The following is a 21,220-nucleotide window of genomic DNA, read 5'->3' on the forward strand; positions in this document are numbered from 1 at the left end:
AAACCAATACTAATCACAGAATGTAGTCAACACACCAATAATGGACCAGGTAACATATGAAAAGAGTCAACAGCCTGGCTGCAGGTGTAACTGCGACAGAAATGGCAGCTGTGCAGTAAACCCCAGCAGTCCTGGAAACCATCTCAAAAGCTGTTATTCTGGCTGCAGCTGCTGCTAATATATTATCTCTGACATCCAGAATGATTTAATCTTTCAATATCGGTTAAAGGCAAATAGAAATGCTAATCAACAGTAGTCCAGCTCAGTTTCCATCCAAACCCATCACAACCAGCCATGCAAAGAACTCAAGAGGAGATTGTGCAGTTAGAACAGAAGTGTATCATGACACAAAAGGGCAAATTGTGTAGATTTGGAAGAGTCACTATCACAATGTGTATTTTTTTAACATATAGCTTGTACAGACGATTCATGCAGATAGTACATGGTTATGTCTACCTACACAACCAAGTCAATGAACACGAACATGTCCCTCTTCCTTGAGTGTCCCTCTTCCTTCCCCCTTCCTCAAGGCCTTCATTTCTATAAGGTTTATTTTTATCCATCATAATAAATAATCCCATCATGCATTTGATCTTGACATCTGTAGGAACCAAAGATTGACAGTACGTTTTACAAACTTTAGGAAGCGATGGGTCAGGAAGGGAAAAGATAAGTCCTTCATTTGTAAGTAAACCATGGAGATGATTAGACTTTTCCAACAAGTTGGGTCTGCATGAATTAAATGGGGGTTTGAAGACTCTGTTTTTACATCCTTTCTTTTGAGGTCCGAGTCAACTTAGATGAAATATTGCATTACATTTTTTGTACAGTGTGTTGTTCAGAGGTATCACACACTCCCTTTTCCATTTCCCCAAACTGCAGATTTATAGAGAGAGTCAGACTTTACAAGCAAAAAGAAGGTTAGAAAATCTGATATTCAGCTAATGCTTGAAGGTTTAATTTGTTTGCTTATGTTTTGCTCAAACATGCACAAAATTTCACTCTACAAGTTAAAATAAGATTTGGAAGAAACTGGTTCTCAGAAATAACAATGTATTATGTAAAAGAACAAATCTTATTAAAGAATGACTGCTATTCCCAAACCCCATGCTGCCAAGGAAGAGAATTTGGGCTGACACACCAGTATGCATAGAGATTAAGTTGTAGGCAACAACAAATTGTGAAGTAGTTGAATGCCTACTTTTGTGCTATATAAGCAATAAGAGCAGAATCCTTAACTTAAAATGCCCATGCTTTTACATGATTAAAGGTGCATCTGAACCTGTACTTCAGAAATCTCAGTCTGAGTAGCATTGGATATGGCGTATGCCTTCAGAGGCCAGAGGGACTTTGCCCAGCTTAGTTTGGTGCACCAACTCATCTATACTTTAATCAATCAGACTTGACCACAGTGGTCCATGCACTGGTAACATCGAAAATGGATTATTGTTAAACATGCTCTGCTGTGTGCGGCTGCCCTTAAAGAACATCCAGAAACTGCAATTGCGTAAAATGAAGCTGCACAGTTCGTTATCAGAATCAGATAGTTTCACTCCGTCATGCTGCTACTGTTCTGTCCACATCGGCTACTGGTTCAATTCCAGGTGTAATTCAAGGGGCTGGTATAGACATTTAAAGTTCTACACAATTTAGGACCAGAATACCTGAAGCTGTGCCTCTTCTCATGAGATGGATTGCCCCTTAGGATCAGTACAGCCTCCTGTGGGTGCCACAATTGGTCGAAGTTCATATGGCAGTTACCCAGGGGAGGGTCTTCTCTGTAATGGCCCTGCAGTTCTAAAATTCCCTTCCTCTGAGACAAGTTCCAGTGGGGCTTGAAGAGCCTGTTGCTCATTGTGTGATTTTTGTTCCATTATGAACCTCCTGAGATTGGCTTTTATTGCTGACATGAAACTGTTTAATTGTTATTTTGCTGCTGATACTGCATTTTAAACATTGTCCTAGGCAGCTTTTTTTTTTTTTTAAAGGGGAAAGGGATATGTGTTTTTAAATAAATACATCTGTCACCTAAGAAATAGTCTAACACAATTAAAAACAACGAATATGATTACATTATAAAACAGCATATTCTCTATTTAAATTATAACATTTACACATTTTTCCTTCCCTTTTGTCCAAATCCATTGAAATTCTGAGATGAAAGATGGTAACCTAATGATCATAAGAGATTATATTTACTGTTCAACAGGTACAGTGTAAAGCAGCTCCTGTACAAAAAGTATAATGTACGTTATAGCCATTGGAAATCGCCATCTCCACTGGAAATTCTTAAGAAAAAGGCCGTTTCCAAATGTATCAGTTTTCTGGGTTTCACAGCAAGCAACAAGTGATTACTGTACATCCTTTTTAGAGAGTAAGGGTAGACACACACTTCTTCAGAAAAGTGACTTCACTAGTTTAGTGTTAATTCTGTTCCACGGAGATGATCTTTCCAAGGGCTTAAACAGATGACACTAAAGTCTTATCCACACTAGAAAAACCGATTAAATTAGTGTCTATATATTTAGAGGCCCTTCAGGGATCTCTCATCTCCTTGGACTCACTTCTCACATCTCCTCAGTTGTCCAACTGTCACTTTTCCAATGGTCACTTCATCAATATTCTAAACTCTCTGCCAAGCCTCCACCCATAGAATTCAGCAAGTGGATTTACATACCATTTTACAATGCCACTGTAGGGATCAGGATCAAAACACATTTCATAATCACACAAAGTAAGACAACATTAAACCTCATCCTTGTCCATTGTACTGCCACCACCTGATCAGTTTGGATACAAGATCCTTGCATGGAAAAAGACAACAGTATCTCTCCCCACATACTTCTGGGATGTTCAAATGCTTAAAAACCCCTTTTGAAGTTGGGCTGGCTGGAACTTATGATAATATTAACTCTCACAATAGTGTGAATACAGTGTGTGTGAAATTAGTTTCCTAAGCACAGTGCTTTAAGAACAACTTCTTTTAATTTTAAGATTTATTAAAACTAATCATTTTACAGGATTTTTGCATTGCCTGGTTCCTAGAACCATAGGCCTCAAGTTAAGTACGTAAGACGAGCCCTGCTGGATCAGGCCCAGGGCTCATCTAGTCCAGCTTCCTGTATTTCACAGCAGCCCACAGATGTCTTAGGAAGCACGCAAGTCCACATTCTATTTACATTCACACACCCCAGCGAAGGCACCAGATTGCACTTGGGTTTAACTTGTGCTACTTCATTAAACATAGTGACTAATTTTTAATGCATGAAACCTACTGAACATATTTTCCCTCCCTTGCCAGCCTGGGATAGGCAAAAAAAAATGCAATCCACGTCCAATAAGGATGACAGGAAAAAAAAAAATTCCTACCTAGCCCTCATGATGAGCCAACCCGCTAATCTCAGACTGTACATACCCATCATGGTCTGTAACTTCTGATGGAGTTTTCATCCAGAAAACTGTCCAATCCCCTTTAAAAAGCACCTTTTAAAGTTCTTAGTTGCAGGTAAAAAGTGTTTCAAAATTCAAGTTAATTTTAAAAGAAAAATGACTGGCAGTGCACTATGTCCTTTCACACACAAAAGGAGAGGATTTCTCTCCCCTAAGTCCTTATGTCCTTTAGGCTTTTCTGCTTGAGACAGAAACACTTGGTTAAGAACCAGCTAGCTGAATAATAAGTTCAACCTTTTTTAAATGCCCCAAAACAATTTAACTAAAAAGGAGAGGGAATCAAAATAGCAAATTGGATTTTTTTTTTTTGGGGGGGGGGGGGAAGCATTTGGACCATCAGAACCTGGGTTTACCAGAAGGCAGCTGTTGACAGTGGACACAAACAGAAAAGGCATCTACACAGTTAATAGTATCACTTAACTCACTGAATAACAAACAAAAGGAGAGAAGAGAAAGAAAGACTTCAGACCACAATGGGACTAATGTGAGATGACAACATGCACACAACATTCAGAAGAAGGTGTTGTTTTTAGAAGAAGTTTCAGAATGGAGTGTGAATTGGTCAGACCTTGAAAGATATACCTAGTCTTCATCGTAACCACAAGACTCAAAAAATATTTCCAGAGGGACCCAATACTGTCTGGTGAGGAAGACAGTGGGAACCCTCACTGGCTACAATGAACATAGAATGTTTGTAAACTATTTCATTAATTACAGTGCAATCTTATCCTTGGGCATCCCTAGAGTCCCTGACACTGCCCAGAAGCCCAAGACAGTCCTACAATCCCAGTACACATGTGCAAAAACTGCCCAGCATCACTTGGTTGCTGAACAACTGACTCACATGCATACTATCGGTTCCTAGTGACCAAATCATGCTGGACAGTCGTTGTACATGTGTACCAAGGTCAAGGAGCAATCATGACACAGACACTGCGGAGACTGACATGTGGATGTGTGGAGTCTGCACAGTAACTGATGATCACTGGACAGATCACCCCCCTGACCCACACAATGAATGACATGAGTAAAAGCCCACACCCTGTACAAGACCATATAGCTTTGAAGTGCCCATGAGTACCAACCCCCTGAAGCAAACATATGATCACAGTCCAAAAATTCAAGTTGCGCCAGTGTGGCATGGCTCAGGCCACATGGTTCCTCCTCTTCCCTACTGTTGCTAGGACGGTTTTGGGATATGGTGATCATTGGGCCATCATCAGGACAAGTCCACAGCGTTGTCCATATAGGATCGGGCCATTATAGTAACAGTAACTGAGTAACCAACAACGTCAGCTAAAGAGATTGTGTATGCATAGGAGGTATGGCTGACAGTTCTTGAGAAACAAAGTGTTTGGAAATCTTGTGTAGTGGATTTGTGTAGTGTAGTGGATGATTTGTGTAGTGGAACAAAACTGTAGTGGATTTGTTAAGAAAGACAAGGATTGGAAGTACTAAATATAAGATGTTCCACTTCTGTGGCAGAACTGACTTCTGGGTAATTTAGATTACATAGGCAAAGAAGAAAACCATTCTCTACCTGGAATCCAAATTTGTTATGAGGTACTCATGATAGCAAAGATGAAAACCATTCTCTACCTGGAATTCAAATTCATTATGATGTACTCATGACAACTAGTAGCTCATAAAAATAAACTGATTTGTTGAATCCCAGAACAGTGCCAAAATCTTTATTGCATTAATAACTCCTGTGTGTTTTGACCATGTTCTCCTACCAATGCAAGAACCCTAAGTGTTGATGTTCAGCTCACTGTGACATATTTTATGATGCAACTACTAGTTATGCAAAGATCCTACCTGCCCTCATTGGTAAAACCCATTGTGATGTCATTATTCCTTCCTAAGTAGTCAGAACTTTTCACAATACAAGATAAGCTATGGGACGGTTGCTGTGTAGACATAAATAACAAGCTAAGTTCTCTAGGAACCCCCCCCCCCTCCAAAAAAAACATTCCCAAGGATTCTGCCAGAACATGAGTGTGGAATGTGCGTGTTGCCTGGCAACTCCATTTTGCCCAGACTGCCACTGCTGCAATTGGTGTCCTTGCTGCCGTTGCTGCAAATGCTGCCGGGGATTTGGACGATTCATCGAGCAGCAATGCACTAGGGAATGCAACCTCTGTTGGCAGTTCCTGTGTGGCAATGAACAGGACTGCGATTGTTGCTTCTGCCCACGTAATGAAGAGAAAAGTTGCCAATGGTGTCATTGCACGTGCTCCGAGCACCCCAACTGTCGCTGCTGCTGCTGCTCCTGTGCCAATAACCCAAACTGCAAGTGCTGCTGCTGTTCCCCGGAAAACACCGAGTGCCAGTGCTATGAATGCAGATGCTGCTCATTTTACGCCATCCAGCCTCATGGGCGTCGATATCGGTACAGAGATGAGTAAGTACAATCAAACTCCCTTTTCAATGGCCACTAAGTTGATGCTGCTGCTATGCATTTTTTCACAGTTCGCTGCTTATGTAGATACCGCAGCATCTATGAGTGTGAGCAAGGAGGTGGAGGAACAGAGAGGGTCTGGAAGTGAGCAATGAAATAATTTGCTTAGTAAAGGGGAAGTAAAGTAAAAGGAAATCCACATCAAAAGCTTTTAAAAAGAGAGACATGCCAATAACTGAGAGGCAGATTATAAGATGAGAGCCGGGGCAGAAACAACGTTATTCTTCCATGTTTTCATGCGACTTAAGGTTGGGATGATGGTGAGAGCAAATATGAGTACGTGCAACGATGTTGGTTAATTCTAAACGAAGCTGTTAATACTCATTACAGCAGCCTATAATCAAGCCAAACCATTGATTCATCTAGGTCGGTATTGCACACACTTATGGACCCCAGGGCTGTAGACTGGCATTAGTTAGGCCTACCTGAACTTGGAACCTTCTGCATGTTAAGCATGTACTTTACCACTGAACTTCACCCCTCTTCCAGAAGAAAGTAGCACATAATATCCCCAGTTTCCTACCTTTCCTGGTACAAAGAGCTCTTGCTCTGGAGGAAGAGATAACAAGGTTGTTATCTATGGTATATGACCAAACTGGAAAAACTAAATACATATTAAAAGAGGAAAAGTATAATTTATGGGAATAATTCTTTCTTGATTTACAGACAATCCTAACTAAATTGCCCTGTATCAAAGCAGAAGCTGCATTCTGCGAGGGAATTTCTGTTGCTAGCGGTCTCTTGGGGATAAAGGGACATTTGTCCCCTTGCTGCAGGGTAAACCTCAGCAGCCAAAATGGATTAACTTGGATTAACTGGGCTAGCAGTAGCTCTGGCGCAAGTCCAAGTTGATCCATATCAGCAGATCAGGCCTGAGAAGGGGGATAGTATATGGCATGTGTCCGTTTCAGTGAATTCAGTATTTCACTGAATGTCTGTTTTATAAGGCTGCAATCTTATACACACTTATCTCAGAGTAAGCCCCAGTAAACACAATGGGACTTGCTTCTGAATAAACATATATAGGTTTGCACCATAAATGAATAATAACCTAATATCACAGAAATTTATATTCCATTCCCCACAAAAAGTCTATGCTGCTTACAAAGTTCATACTAACAGCACAATAAAACAGCCGGCCTGTAAAATAGCCAACAGATAACTTTAAAACTATTAAAAATGGAGAGCAGAAACAAGTTACCAATCTATAAATAGATTACATCAATATTACATCATTAGCACAGAATCAAACCATGTTGCAAAAAAAACCACAAAACAAACTAAGCAGAAGCTAAGGGCCCAATCCTATCCCTGGGATACATCAGCATATACACAGACCAGCCATCAGTGTGTGTCCGCTGGCATCTGGGTTAGATCGGTACAGGGAGCGGAGCAGTTCATGGGTGAAGACAAGGAAGGATCCTGGCAGCACCAGCATATGCCAAATTGTATATCCCCTCTCAACTCAGACATGCCCCCAGAGGGCTCCTCAAGGCTACACCAGCAAAAGAACTGGCATAATCTTGAGGAGTCCCATAAGGGACTATGGAACAGTGGAGAAGGTAAGGAAAACTTTACTTGTCTCTTCCAGGCAGCCTGCTCCCCAGTCAGGCTGCAGGATGCAGCAGTCACTACATCTGCAGCCCTGCACCGGCTGACTCATTATAGGATTGAGCAAATGATTTAAAAAACTAATTTAATGCAAAAAGAAAAACCTATGGGTCCTTAATGGAACTCAAGGAAGACAGTGCCAATACAATGGCTATTTCCACACTAGAGCTCTCTGGAGTTGCTGAAATTCCACAATCAGCTGGGAGAGTGACTAAAGCAGAGGACCCATGCAACAATTACAATGGAGTCATTACACAACACAGCACTATTTCCCCACAACAATACTGTGAAGTCCATCCCCTTGGGCAAGATCTTACTGTATTTTTATTCAGGAGTAAGTTGTTTTCAACAAAGATCCCACTTCTCCTGGCTTCCAGCCATTTAATTAATCATTTGCTCATTGCTCTTTGGTCTAGTTTAAGTGGTCCCTGGTTCACGAGATATCATTGAAATCGAACATGTAATTAAACATTTCCTAAACCCTGGGTGATCTCTTAATTGTGTTAAAGCAATCTCCCCATGTGCTTAAAAAAAGGTTTTGGATACTTGTATTTGAGAGTGTGTTGAAGGGGTAAAGTTCTGTTAATAGTTCCCACATCTTTTCCAAAATAGAGAAGAAACTCATTGCCAAAGCAGCTGCTATTATAAAGGCAGAGGAAAAGGAGGACGCAATAGAAACTGCTGAAAGTGGGATTGTGTCAAATGTGACTCAAAAGCTCTCTCTCATTTCTTGTCACTCATTTTCTTCACCTAATGGTTCAGAGTGAATTGGACATTTTTCCCATCATCTTTCTCCAATTATGGATTTGTCATCTTCCCCTGCTTTTGTCCTTTCTGCCACCCTCAAGAAGGGTATAGGAGGTTGAACTGAGGAGACGCTTAGAAAGCAATGAGACTTCTTACTTCTCCGCACTTGGGCCGTGGTACTAGATACCTACAAGGTTTCTTTTTGCAAAATCATTTCATTGTATTTTCAATACATTACAATAGCTTAAGTCTCAAAACTTCCAGAATGTTAACTTCTCAGCCATTGGAGAAATACATTCTATAGTGATAAAAGCAGTCTCTGCACAGAAAACACATTTGTTTTTTCATTCTTTTGTGCATTTTCTTTTCAATCCAGTATCCAATCATCCAACTTTGGCCATTTCATGAGGCAGCATGAAACAGTAGCTTTAAGCCATGGGCTTAGGAGGAGTGATGAACTGACTGGGGGTATGACAAACTGGCAGGGGACACACTGTGCACATTCCACTACTCCCCAAGTCGTCTTCCTAGTCAGCTGCTCAAGCTTCTTTCCTCTTGGGGAGTGAGCAAGAAGAAGACTATTACACCAGCTGGACTGGAATTGTAGAAGGAGACGAAGAAGGTTGACTCCATGGCCTCCAGTCGTCTTCCTCCTGGCTCCCTTTTCTGAAAAGCTCTTTGTTTTAACAATATCATTCTAGCTACCACCCAGATCTTTATCCTTACTCCCTACTCTTTGAAAAAGAATGGGGCAAGCAGACAGCAGAAGATGAACAGCGCAATCCTATCTTGCACTGGAACAGGTAGGCCAGGAGACCTGTGCTGTATCCAGTGCAAGATAGATGCCCAAAGTGGCTCAGCCGGAGGGAAGGGGAAACTCTTCCCCTTACCCCGGGTAAGCCACCACAGCCCCAATGGGTATCCTCGGACTTGCGTCACCTGCAGAGGTGGCATAAGTCCAAGGAGAGTGGAGTGGCTTGTAGCCACTCCGTGCTGCTCAGAAAAGGGGGTTGGGATCTGGCATAACTGCCGGGTCTCAGCCCCACTTCCCACTCCCTGCGCTGGCCCAGCAGACTCCCAAGGAGGCGCAAACATGCCTTACTGCACATTTGCAACCCTCCTGGGACACAAGGACTTGCACCGGCCCAAGGGCGCGTTAAGTCATCTTCTGCTCTCAGCCTGTCCCAGGCTTGTTGAAAGGGAACACAGTGGGATGAAGATGGTGGCAGCAATAGTGCCTGCCCCATCAAAGGGGAAGGAGGGTGAGAGGGTGAGGAAAGTGAGAGGGGAGGGGAAATGGGGGCTGCATGAGGTTATAACTGGGGTGGGACCTGCAGAATGCATGTGGGAATACATGTGTCAGGTAAATCAAAATTTATGGTGTAGTGGGTTGGCAGTAACACGGCCTGCTGGCATCTAGCACTCTGCTGGGTAAAGTGGGATCAGGTGGTGCAGCAAGCAGGAGCTCATGCAGTACGAGGTCTTGAGTCATCCCTGTCAACAGTAAAAGTAGCATTTAACATATTGGCTTGGGGAAAGGAACTCTAGAGAGGGAAATCTTATCTACACTTCAACATTTTATTTTACTTTATTTGAATTTCTTAGTGAGAACTTACAGGTATAAGAGCCGCAGCGATGGGTTATGGCATCACCACAAGGCGAAACAGATCTAGATTACAAAGCCAAATATACAATGGTATTGAGCAACTACTTCAAGATATCCATTTCCAAAACTTTGGTTTTAGTTAGTATTTTGCAGGACAGGGTTGTGCAAATTATAAATTTGCTGGCTCAACTAAGATTAAGCAATCATAGTTTGGTCTGATCCAGCAGGGCTCTTATGTTCTTAAGCAAACTCTTGTATACAAACCCAACTTTTTCCCTGTATAGGATCAACATTAAATATTCCTAGTTTGCCAATGGTGATAGAAAAACTGTGCAGGCTCAATTTGTACCTGGACTCAGCAGGTCTGGCTATCTTCTCAAAGAAAGTGGAATACACTATGTTCTTCTCTAAGTCCAGTTCCAAATTTGGATTTCTTTAAATTCCAATTGATATTATCAAAGCAGGATAGACCACAATCTCAGAGGTCATCTGGTCTAGTTTCCTTAGCACAAACAGTGCTGCAGCATTCCTGACAAATGGTCTGTCAGCATCTGCTTGAAAGTTTCCAATGAGTGAGAGCTATGAAATCGTATTTTCTTTCATGCCTTAGAATTTCAAGCTCGTCCTGTTTATTTTTTAATGCAAGGAGTATGGGAAATAAGAGCACAGATGTAATCACTGACTAGCTTCCCTGCTTCCTTGCAAGAATGGCACTGACCCTGGCCCAAAGAAGTGGGGAAGGGATCTTGGAGGGGTATACAAATGATAGGTGGCAGGGAGAGAAGGACACACAGGCTCTTTGAGGCAACAAAGAATTTGGGGGGAAAAGCCACCTGCTTCCAGATGTACATCCAGATGTAACCAGTGGGATGAACTCATATCCTGAGCTTTAGTGGCATCACCGTGTATCACACAGAAGTTCTTTCATTTGTTTTTATTTTCAGCTATGGCTTGCCCAGAGCTAGAGCAAGAAGCGACACATCTGTCATTTCTCTGGACAGGGAGGCATCAGGAAATGCTTTCATCGACCAACTGATCTGCCCTTTGTGTAAACGGTTGTTTGTCCACCCATTCATGCTGCCATGTAATCACTGCCTTTGCGACCGATGTATTGCGCAGAGCCAACTTCATGCTGAGATCACGGAGAATTTCTTCATCATCACGTGCCCGATATGCACCAAAGCACATTGCCTTCCACTTAATAATAAAATACAGCTGAGGATTAACTACCTGAGAGCCCGACTGGCTAGGAAGTATATGCGCCAGGCTGGTTTCCTAAGATGGAGGTTTGACAAAAGCCATATACCTATCTATTGCCAAGTCTGCATTGAGCGTCGGAAGGCTACCAAAAGATGTGTGACATGTCAACTGAATTACTGTAATATTTGCTTGAGGTCATATCATCAAGATATCTCTACTCAAAACCATATCTATGCCAAAATCAGCGAAGAATACTGGGAGGAAAGAAATTGTTTGATCCATGCTGAAGAAATGCTCTCCAAATACTGCCTTGATGATCATGAACTAATTTGTGATTATTGCAACGACGCACAGCACAGTGATCACGATACAGTTCCTTTGCCGGCCGCATGTTCAACGGAGTCTGCTGCATTATTTACTGCTATTGCAAAGTTTAAAAAAGGTTACTTTACGTATTTAATTCTTTTTTTTTAAATCTATTATTAACTTTGATGCCTCTCAACACTATTGAAAGCACACTCAAGTGCATTACCCCAAGACAAATAGTCCCTGAGAAGAGAAGGTTTTTAAAAAAAAGAAAAGAAAAAGTGAACCTCTCTGACTACAAAAGAAGCAGCTATCCAACAGTATGGTCAAGTGACACTCATTCAGCCATGAAGTGCACTGTGAGGTTTGGGAAAGGTCACTGTTTCTCAGTCTAATCTATTTTATCAGGTTGTAGGGAAGAAAAACTGCCCATCAATGCTGTTCTGAGCACTCTGAATGAATAGCAAGTAAACATATATTATTTACACCATTCTTTGCCATCTGACTTGTTATAGCTCTAAGTGGACATTTTATGGTGCTAAAGTTTAAATGACTTTCAGGATTGCTCACATACTGATACGTTATTCCATGGTTGCTTGCAGTCTCTCTCTCTCTCTCTCTCTCTCTCTCTCTCTCTCTCTCTCTCTCTCTCTCTCTCAAAGTGTTGTAGACTTTCTTAAGTAATGACAAATTCAGAGTAGTGCTATTTTGGCCTTGTTTCCTTTAGATTTGAAACCACAAGAGACCAGGGCTGTGAAGTCAGTACCAACTCCACCCAAAATTGCTTCTGGCTCCTTGACTCTGACTGAGCAGGGCTGTGGAGTCAGATTCAGAGTTGTAGAGTCAGAAGTAATTTTCGGTGAAGTCAGAGGTGGAGTTCATACCAACTCCACAGCCCTGTTGGAGACAGAAGCCATTTTAGTAATTTTTGTTTTGTTTGCAAATACGAGTATACCAGTAGAGTAAAAGTGCTAGGCAAACAGAGAGCACTATGCCAAGGCTACCCCAGATCTGCCAGCCATAGCAGATTCCAAAGAGGCCTTACACCCTCAAGGTTCCTGGCACAGAATCTACCATGTCCACTGTGCTGGTCCTGCACTGGCACCAGCAGGACAGCACAGGCGTTCCTGCTGGTTCTAATGTCACAACTTACTTTACAGCACATTTGTGACAGTCTGTGCTGGCAGAGTATTCGCTTCGCTGGTGTAGAGGTACAACAGGATTTTGCCATAAGGCAAAAACAACCTTTGTCCACTATCAGCCCTCTCACTTTTGAAAGAGGTTTCAGTGTAATACAGAAACACTTAAAAATCTAGTTAAAAAATCTTGAATAGGGTAATCCTGTGAAATGTATGATGAATCTTGTTGCTCTTAAAATATCCCCCCCACACACACACTCACATACACACAGGGTTCTACTTGTTATATAGATATGTTTCTAAGCAGTGGAATCTATACTATGCTAGATATCTGTCATGTCTACACTGCTCAATCCATATCAGGTGTGATGATGGGTTATTGTGACACCCAAGGGTTAAAAACAACCTTTATCCACTATCAGTCCTCTCACTTTTGGAACAGTTTTCAGTGTATTATAGATACAGCTTTAAAAATGCTAAGTTCACTGGCTAGTCTACATATGCATTTAGATTTCTTTCTGTAAACCACCAAATGTGAGCATGTGGAATGATTTCTGCAATGATCTTAAACAAATAAACAGCCTGGCTAAGGAAAGCATTAGAGCAGCAATTCCCTAATTTGCAGGTTGTGAACTAATTTTTGGTGGGTTGGGGCCAGCATCAACTATGGCGTTGCAATGCATTCTGGGGCACTACCTGGTCACCACAAAGGCATTCTTGGGAGATTTCCACTCACCACAAGGCATTCTAGGGCACTAAACAGTCTGGGAAGCATTGTACCTGAGGATCAAAGAAGATCAAACACCCAGAGGTTTGTGATCATATTTCCTACATATATATAATTTGTCCAGAAAATATACTGGTTTGGTGGGTATTAAATAGAGAAAAGTGCAGGAGAAAGGGCTGACCTCCTCATTCCTGTTCAATTCTCACATTTTCCTTTCAAAACACCATAGGAGATATGATCACAAATATGTCTTGTTTGACCCTGTATCTTGCTTAGTCTGAGACAGTTTTTTCTAATGGTAGCTTACAGAGCAATGCATGCAAATTCAATTTGTAATGTGCTACCACCACACCCACTATACGTTTTCTTGAACTGAAACATAATGAAAGCATACCTTCAAGCAAGGATTCCTATTTTGGAACGCAAAATATCCATAGATCATAAATGTAGTCAGAATACAGTTAAACCTATGTCAGTGTCAACTTCTTATATATTTGTGAATAAGTAGACTCAAATGGACAATGATATAACAATTATCCCAATTTTTGTGTTGCAGTCAGATATGTAATTGATAGTGATCTAATGGAAGTCCTTGTATTAAAAAACAATTTTAAATCCTACAAAGAAACAAAAAGAAAGGAGATAAGGACTGGTTTCATCAGATTACGTAACATACTTCAAGACCGAGAGAAAGAGTTGATGGAGGCAGTAGAAAACATTGAGCTTCAGAAACAAAGAGGACTTGTAGAGTTTGCAGAATACACAACAAGCAGAATTGCCCAGATGGACAGTCTCATTCAGTATTCTAAAGAAGCTTTAAAGGAAAACAGCCAAATTGCATTCCTCCAGTCTGCACATCCCTTGGTAACTGAAATAGAAGATGCAATTGCTACAATTTACCAACCTAGTCCACGTCTCAAGGAAGACCCTATTTCGTATCTTAAAGTTGACTTTGAGGAAATTTCAGAAAATTTAAGAAACATTTTCCCATCAGTTTCAAGGACAATATCATCTGATAAAATGACCAGGTTGCCTTACTCCTACAGTTCTGACATAATGTACCCAAATAATGCATCCAACACACTAATTCTAAATCCAATAGAACTTAATCGGTCTACATCACTTACTTCATTGTATGATCAAGGCATGACAGATCATCAACTTTCTCATAGATCAAAATCATCACCTCCTCTTAATGTTAGCGAACTTAAAGATCATGGAATGTATTCATTTTGGGATGCATCCGATTCTTTAAGAAGTGGAAAGAAAACTCAATCACCTGGTATGTCTTACTATCAAGAATCATTTGAAGAAACCGTTGGAGTCCCTGGCATTGTTGTAATTTACCAGACTCTGGTGTATCCAACAGTTGCTAAGGTAAGAATTTGTATATGTTTCTTGCACCCTGTTCCTATACACATTGACAGCATTCTTAGACAGGCAGCCCTATCCTGGTGATCATGGAAACTTTTCAGACTAAAAAAAAATGTATACAGGTATGCCCCAGTATATGCAGGGTTCTGTTCTGGAACCCCCCACTGTTAAATGAAACCACGGAACACCCCCCCTACCCTCCAGAGGCGAGGGGAGTTAAGCTCCCCTCACCTCTGGAGGGTGTTTTGAGCCCCACAGAGGCCGTGTGAGTCTGCCCGCAGCCTTTGTAGGCCTCAGAATGATGCTTAGAGCAAAAAAAGTGACTTCCAGTTTTATGAGAAAACCGGATGTCACATTTTGAATGCCTTCTAAGGCTTTATGAAAAAAACTAAAAGTCAAGAAAACCAGAAATCACATTTTTAATGCCTTATAAGGCATTAAAAGGTCACTTTCAGCTTTATGAAAAAAAACCTGGAAGTTACTTTTTCACTCTAAGAGTCATTCTGAGCCCAGCAGAGGTCAAAGGCAGATGAGCGTGGCCTTTGCTGGGCTCAGAAAACTCTCTGGAGGTGAGAGGAGCAGAGCTCCTATGGAGCTCCTAGGAGCAGAGCTCCTAAACTATGGATATGGGATCTGCGGGTACAGGGCCCCCCTGGTACATACTATAATCACAGGCTTCTGTCTCCAGAAGTTTGATTACAAATGCCAACACAATGAGTTGAGTCTTTTCAACCCATTCAATGAGCCTTCTCTCACAAGAGAGGGAAAAGTCCATAAACTCATTTGTCAAGCCACTATTCTTCAGTCATTGAATGCTACCATGGCAGCCACTTTCCCCGTGGATTCTTCTCATACCACTCTGGCATATTATTATTAATTATTATTAACAGTATTTATATACCGCTTTTCAACTAAATGTTCACAAAGTGGTTTACAGAGAAAAATCAAATAACTAAATGGCTCCCTGTCCCAAAAGGGCTCACAATCTAAAAAGATGCAAATGAATACCAGCAGACAGCCACTAGAACAGACAGTGCTGGGGTGAGGTGGGCCAGTTACTCTCCCCCTGCTAAAAAAAGGAGCACCCACTTGAAAAGTGCCTCTTACCCAATTAGCAGGGCCAATTAGGCATACAAGATAGAGGAACCATGTAGAGGATCATGGCTTGGTTTATCATCATTATCATAGACTTCCCTAGGGGAGAGGTGATGCCTGTGTGTTTCTACATGTATATATTACCTGAGCACCAAAGAAAGAAGCTGCAGAGAACTTCAGTTATAACGAGTGATAGAAATCCACCCATTGATTCAAAATGGTTTTCCCAGGACTTTCTTAGGAGGCAACAACCAAATCATGAATTACCACATATGTCAGTAGTTCCCAAACTGCGAGGCATGGTTCCCTGGGGAGCTGCAGGAACCAGCCAGGGGAGCCACGGAATCCTCAAAAAACCTACCGCTCTATACAATGTATAGGACTACAGCATAAATGGGGAGCCATGGCCAATAGCCTAGTACATCAAGGGAGTTGCTAGCTGAAAAAGTTTGGGAGCCACAGGCATATTAATATTTTATCTCCTTATAGAGTCATTTCCTAAGCAGATTCTCTCAAAATTCATGTCCTGCCCAGATTTCCCATGCAACTTATCTTGCTTGATTGGTTTCTTCCCAAACAATTGTCTTCCTCCAGGGCCACTACCACCACTCCCTGGTCAAGAAAGGCCATGATCTGAATTGCCCCTCTGCTCCCATGTTACACAGCTTCACAAAGCAATGATGTACAATGCATGAATCTCATTCTTCACATAATTAACTTATGGAAATTATTGTCGCAGAGTGTATTGATGGTCACTAGCTTAGTTTTGATTTCGAAAAGGTATCATATAACTCACATAAGATAATGCTTAATAAACTTATTATTCATTCCATAAATATACCCTTACCCCAACCTGCTCTTAACTTGTGCTGGGTACAGGTTAGGGCACTTGGCCCAGCTGCACCAGCACAGGTTAGGATTGGGCTGTTATACAAATTAACCTTCTTCCCAATCAAATATTAATATGAGGTCATTTTGGATTCCTCCTATTTTTCCCTATCATGACAGCTCCCACTGTTTTTACCCATACTCCACCTCCTATGACAATGTGTCTGAAGGAAGTTTTGAGCATTCAAGATGTTATGTGCCAGAAAAGGACTGGCACCATATAAGTTAAAGCCTGTTTTAAATTCTCCCCCAACCCCCAAAAAAGGGAGTTTTGAAAAGAATTAAGATGCCCCCTAAGGTCCTGAAATGAACAGAACACAATGCAAATAAGCAATAACAAAACACAATGTGAATCCATGAAATGAATCCAGCTCCAAAATTGGACTCCATCTTTCACAGGCCCACGTATAGACTGAAAAATTCCAAAATGTTATTACTCAGATAAATTAAAAAAATTCTAGCAAGACGGAGTAATACGTATGTCATAAACTCATTAAAATATGTTAAATATATCTCTGTACACCCTAGATTTACTGGACATGTCCTACAGAAGAAGTAGACAGTTTTGAGGTTGCTTACTATGAAGTAGTTGACGTTACAGCTGATAATGCTCTCCAGTTGCAACTAATCGGGGTACTGACTGAAATTTTGCAACAGAATCTGGAAATACACAGTCTGGTACCTAATACAGAATATGCTTTTAAAGTTCGGGCAGTCAATCAGAATGGACCAGGCCCGTGGAGTGAAATCTGCAAGGTATGATGAGATCCCTGTCTCACTTTTTTTCTTCTGAATATAAAGTATTTCTTTCTTATATAAATGTAATACAAAAATCTTAGAGAAGTTACTTACATTATTATTATCATTAATTTGCTAATCATCTGAGCAATGGTAGAAACCAGCCTTTCTCTCTGACACATTTTCAGCATAGTTATTCTACAGTCACTCATTTTAGGGTTTTTTTTTCTTTTTCCTTTACTCATACAGTAGCATTGCAAATCTAAAAGGATACTTACATATTTCGCAAGTTATTGATTAATACAGTGGTTCTCACACTTTTAGCACTGGGACCCACTTATTAGAATGAGAATCCATCAGGACCTACTGGAAGTGATGACATGACCAGAAGTGACATCATCAAGCAGGAAAAATTTTAACTATCCTAGGCTTAAATCCTACCCACACTTACCCAGGAGTAAGTCCCACTTACCATCATTGTTAAAAACATATACATAGTAGTCTGTTAAAAGTACAGAGCGGTAACATTTCCCCAGGTGCAGTCACATACAATGGTAGTATCAAGTCTAATATATTAAAAATAAAATATTGAAATGAATGGGGACCCACCTGAAATTGGCTCACAACCCCCAGTTTGAGAAACACTGGTTTAATGTGAATAACATTGGGTTTCTAGAATCCAACAGTTAAACAATGAAAAACAAAAGTGAAAAATGCTGTAGCCCAGTCTTTTTCAGACACCAACAGTGCACCACCATATCCTAAGCCCGCCCAGTCATCGTCACTCTGGCACAGATCTTCCAGTTACACTGACAGCATCCATGGAAACCATGGCATAGCCCATCATCCACAGACTAGTGTCCCAATGTCAGTGTGTCAACAGGGCAATATCCAAGGAGCCAACTACCTTGTATACCCAGCCCCAACACTGGCAGTCCAGAAAGTGCCGCCGGGGTGAACTAAGCAGTGTTCAGGTAGTGGAGTGTGCACGGAGTCCTCCTGGGACAGAATACCTTGCAGGATTTTGAGAAGGCAACTGTTAATAAAATAACTTGCCATATATGTTGAGAGGGACAAGAAATTATTTGTGCAAAGTGCTCTCTTTGTGCACCAAGTGCCCTTTTGCCATAGTTCCCTTCTCCGAATTTTCCCTTTGAGAGCCCTGTAGCGATACAGTCCCAGGTAGCACATCTCATCTGAGCTGTAGCTGAGCACATCTCATCTGAGCTGAGATGGGCTGCTCACATGTCATCTGAGCAGCACATTTCATCTGAGCTGGCAGGGGCTTATATGCTTTGATTGGCTTTGCCATGTAGCCTGCATCCTATCCTATGCTTCATTATAGAAAAGTGAGCAGGGTGGGAGGTGGGTTTTTTCAAGTGTTTTTTCTCCTGCCCGTTGTTCCCTATGGGTTTATTCCCACCTATATCACCTCTGTCATTGGCATAGTGTTTTTCTGGCATTGTAGGCATTTCACCCAGGATATGAACTCCTCTACATCTCTCTCACATCCCTTCCCTCTTATACATCAAACTCTTCCCCATTTTAGCCTCTCTACCAATGAAGTTGCGCCAGCATCTAGTTACACCAGGACAGCACTTTTATGGCATCCCACCAGCATCTATAGCACATCCATCAGTGGGAGGATTTCTGTGCCAGCAGAACCGTCTTTGCACTGTACACAGAGATAGACTGGCATACCTCAGGGATAGGACTGAGCTTTTATTTTGCCATTACTTTCTATGAAACTATAGTGAAAGGTGTTCAAAATTTCCATATACAACTAGCCCAGTTGTATCTGTCCTCTTCCATTTGAACAGGTTCAAAAATGGAGAAATCATCAGAGATGAGCAATGTGATGTGCAGCACAATCCTGAGCTGCACTTGGGCCAGCGCAAGTCCCTTGCACCAGCCCAGGAGGGTCACAAACATGCCGTAAGGCAAATTTCTGCTTTCTCGTGAGTCAGCAAGGCCGACGCACAGAGGTGCACCAGCCTACAGAGCCTAGAATAGGCCTCCGCACCGAAGGAGGCTCCAAGTCTCCCATAGGCCAAGCTCAGCCAACACACAACTCTGGGGTGGGTGGGGAGGAGGAGAGGAGGAGGCGGGAGGGAGGCATTCTGAGGCGGGGGAAGGCAGGTGGGTGGGCCCCAGGGGCTAGAGGCAGGGCTGGGACCTGGCAGTTATGCTGGATCCCAACCACCGTTCCTGGGGGAGTTCGGAGCAGCTTCAAGTCGCTCCGCTCTCCTCAGACTTGTGCCACCTCAGGAGGTGTAAGGTGCAAGGGTAGCTTACCTGGAGGTAAGGGGAAGTTTCCCCTTACCACTGACTGAGCCGCTTTGGGCACCTATCCTGCGCTGGATACAGCGCAAGCCTCTTGGCTTGCCTATTCCAGAGTAGCAGAGGTTTGCTCCCAAAGGCTACAATCCTATCCACATCTTCCTGGAAGTAAGCCCCATTGAACACAATGCTACTTACCTCTGAGTAGACTTGCATAGGATTGCAATGTAGGAAATAGACTGAGGGCCCAGTCCTAACCAGTGCACACCAGCTCACCACAGGCATGTAGTGACTCAAATGTTCCACTGGGCAGCAAAGAGGTAGGTGAGGGCGTGGGGAGGAGGAGGGGGGGAGGAGGTGTTCCAAGGTGGGAGGGCGGGGAGAGAGCGGGGAAGAGGCGTGCTGGGGGAAGGAGTGGGGTGGGAGGGAGGCAGGACTGGTGGAGTGACTGCGCTCTGCCTCTGCGAGGCTCAGAATGCTCGAATCACACGAGAGATGTGACTTCCAGTTTCCCAAGGAAACTGAAAGACGTGTCTGTCATGCAATTCAGGCATTCTGAGCCTCGCAGAGGCAGCATACGGATGCAAGTTGCCTCTGCGAGGCGAAGAAAAACCTCCAGAGGTGAGGAGAGCAGGGCTGCCCTCAGCTTCGGAAGCTTGGGGTGTGTGTGCAGGGACCAGAAGTAGCGTCACATATGTGGTTCCTCGCTGGTCAGAACCTCCCAAAGCAACAATGAAACAGACTAAAATCAATGGTTGAGATGTATTGTTTAAATAAAGCAGCCCACCTCAGACATCTCTTGCCACTGAAGGAAAAAGCACTTTACAGAGTGGTTACAGGAGAGCAACAACAGTAGGAGACAACTCCTAACGACTGTTAAGGCCCTGCAAGATGATGCGAGAGAATAAAGGAAGTATATGTGAAATCCTCTTGACCACACCCATGTTCTAAATGTTTGATAAGGTCAAGCACATCCAATATTTTCTCAATCTATCCTTAGATTTATTTCCTAATAGCTTCAAGAGAGGAAGCATGTCGTTGCCATATATCAGCTTGCCAGTACCTTATTTTCTAATCGGCTCCCTGTGACATCTACCTCCTGCCGTTACTGTTTATATAACAAAAAACCCACTGCAGATTGCATTTTTGTTTTCCACTAGGTGATGACACCAGATACTCGTTCAAAAGCCAAAGGTCGGTGGGGACTGCTGCGACAAATTCAAGCTGCTTTCCAGAAACAATCATGACCCACAAACACATACAAACCATTTTTTAAAAAGGAGAATATGCAGAAGTAAGCTACTGGAGGGAAAGCAATTATATTTTCTCATATATATTTTTTAAACTAAAGCTAACTTACAAGCTGAGATCTGAAGGTAAACACTTCAGAATAAAGATTGCCTAGGAAATTAAAGTCTCAGCTTTTGTCTTTTTATTTTATTTGTTACAGAAATTCCTCCAAAACTAGAGGAAAACATTGCACTGTATATGAGATATATAATGAAAAATCCCTGAAGCTCTGTGGTATAACAACATTTCAAAGGAATAACACAGAGAGAGACATTTCCATTGTTGGAATCACCTACATTCATACTTCA

At 42.1% G+C, this 21,220-nt stretch overlaps 1 protein-coding gene across 1 annotated transcript; it reads left to right on the top strand.

The window, feature by feature from the left end:
• Positions 1-5,444: 5,444 nt before the first annotated feature.
• Positions 5,445-20,869, top strand: TRIM42 (tripartite motif containing 42). The gene is made up of 6 exons (XM_066621507.1): positions 5,445-5,842; positions 8,877-8,891; positions 10,841-11,517; positions 13,804-14,624; positions 17,133-17,360; positions 20,783-20,869. The coding sequence occupies exons 1-6, from the start codon at positions 5,445-5,447 to the stop codon at positions 20,867-20,869; spliced, it is 2,226 nt and encodes a 741-aa protein (XP_066477604.1).
• The last annotated feature ends 351 nt before the right edge of the window (positions 20,870-21,220 follow it).

Source organism: Tiliqua scincoides, chromosome 3 (genome assembly GCF_035046505.1).
Source record: "Tiliqua scincoides isolate rTilSci1 chromosome 3, rTilSci1.hap2, whole genome shotgun sequence".
NCBI lineage: Eukaryota > Metazoa > Chordata > Lepidosauria > Squamata > Scincidae > Tiliqua > Tiliqua scincoides.

Bases quoted from the DNA above. Each gene is read 5' to 3' on its own strand.
- TRIM42 (XM_066621507.1), top strand. From the start codon at position 5,445: ATGAGTGTGGAATGTGCGTGTTGCCTGGCAACTCCATTTTGCCCAGAC. The intron at 11,518-13,803 runs GTTACTTTACGT...TTTGTGTTGCAG, and splicing joins TATTGCAAAGTTTAAAAAAG to TCAGATATGTAATTGATAGT. The intron at 17,361-20,782 runs GTATGATGAGAT...GTTTTCCACTAG, and splicing joins CGTGGAGTGAAATCTGCAAG to GTGATGACACCAGATACTCG.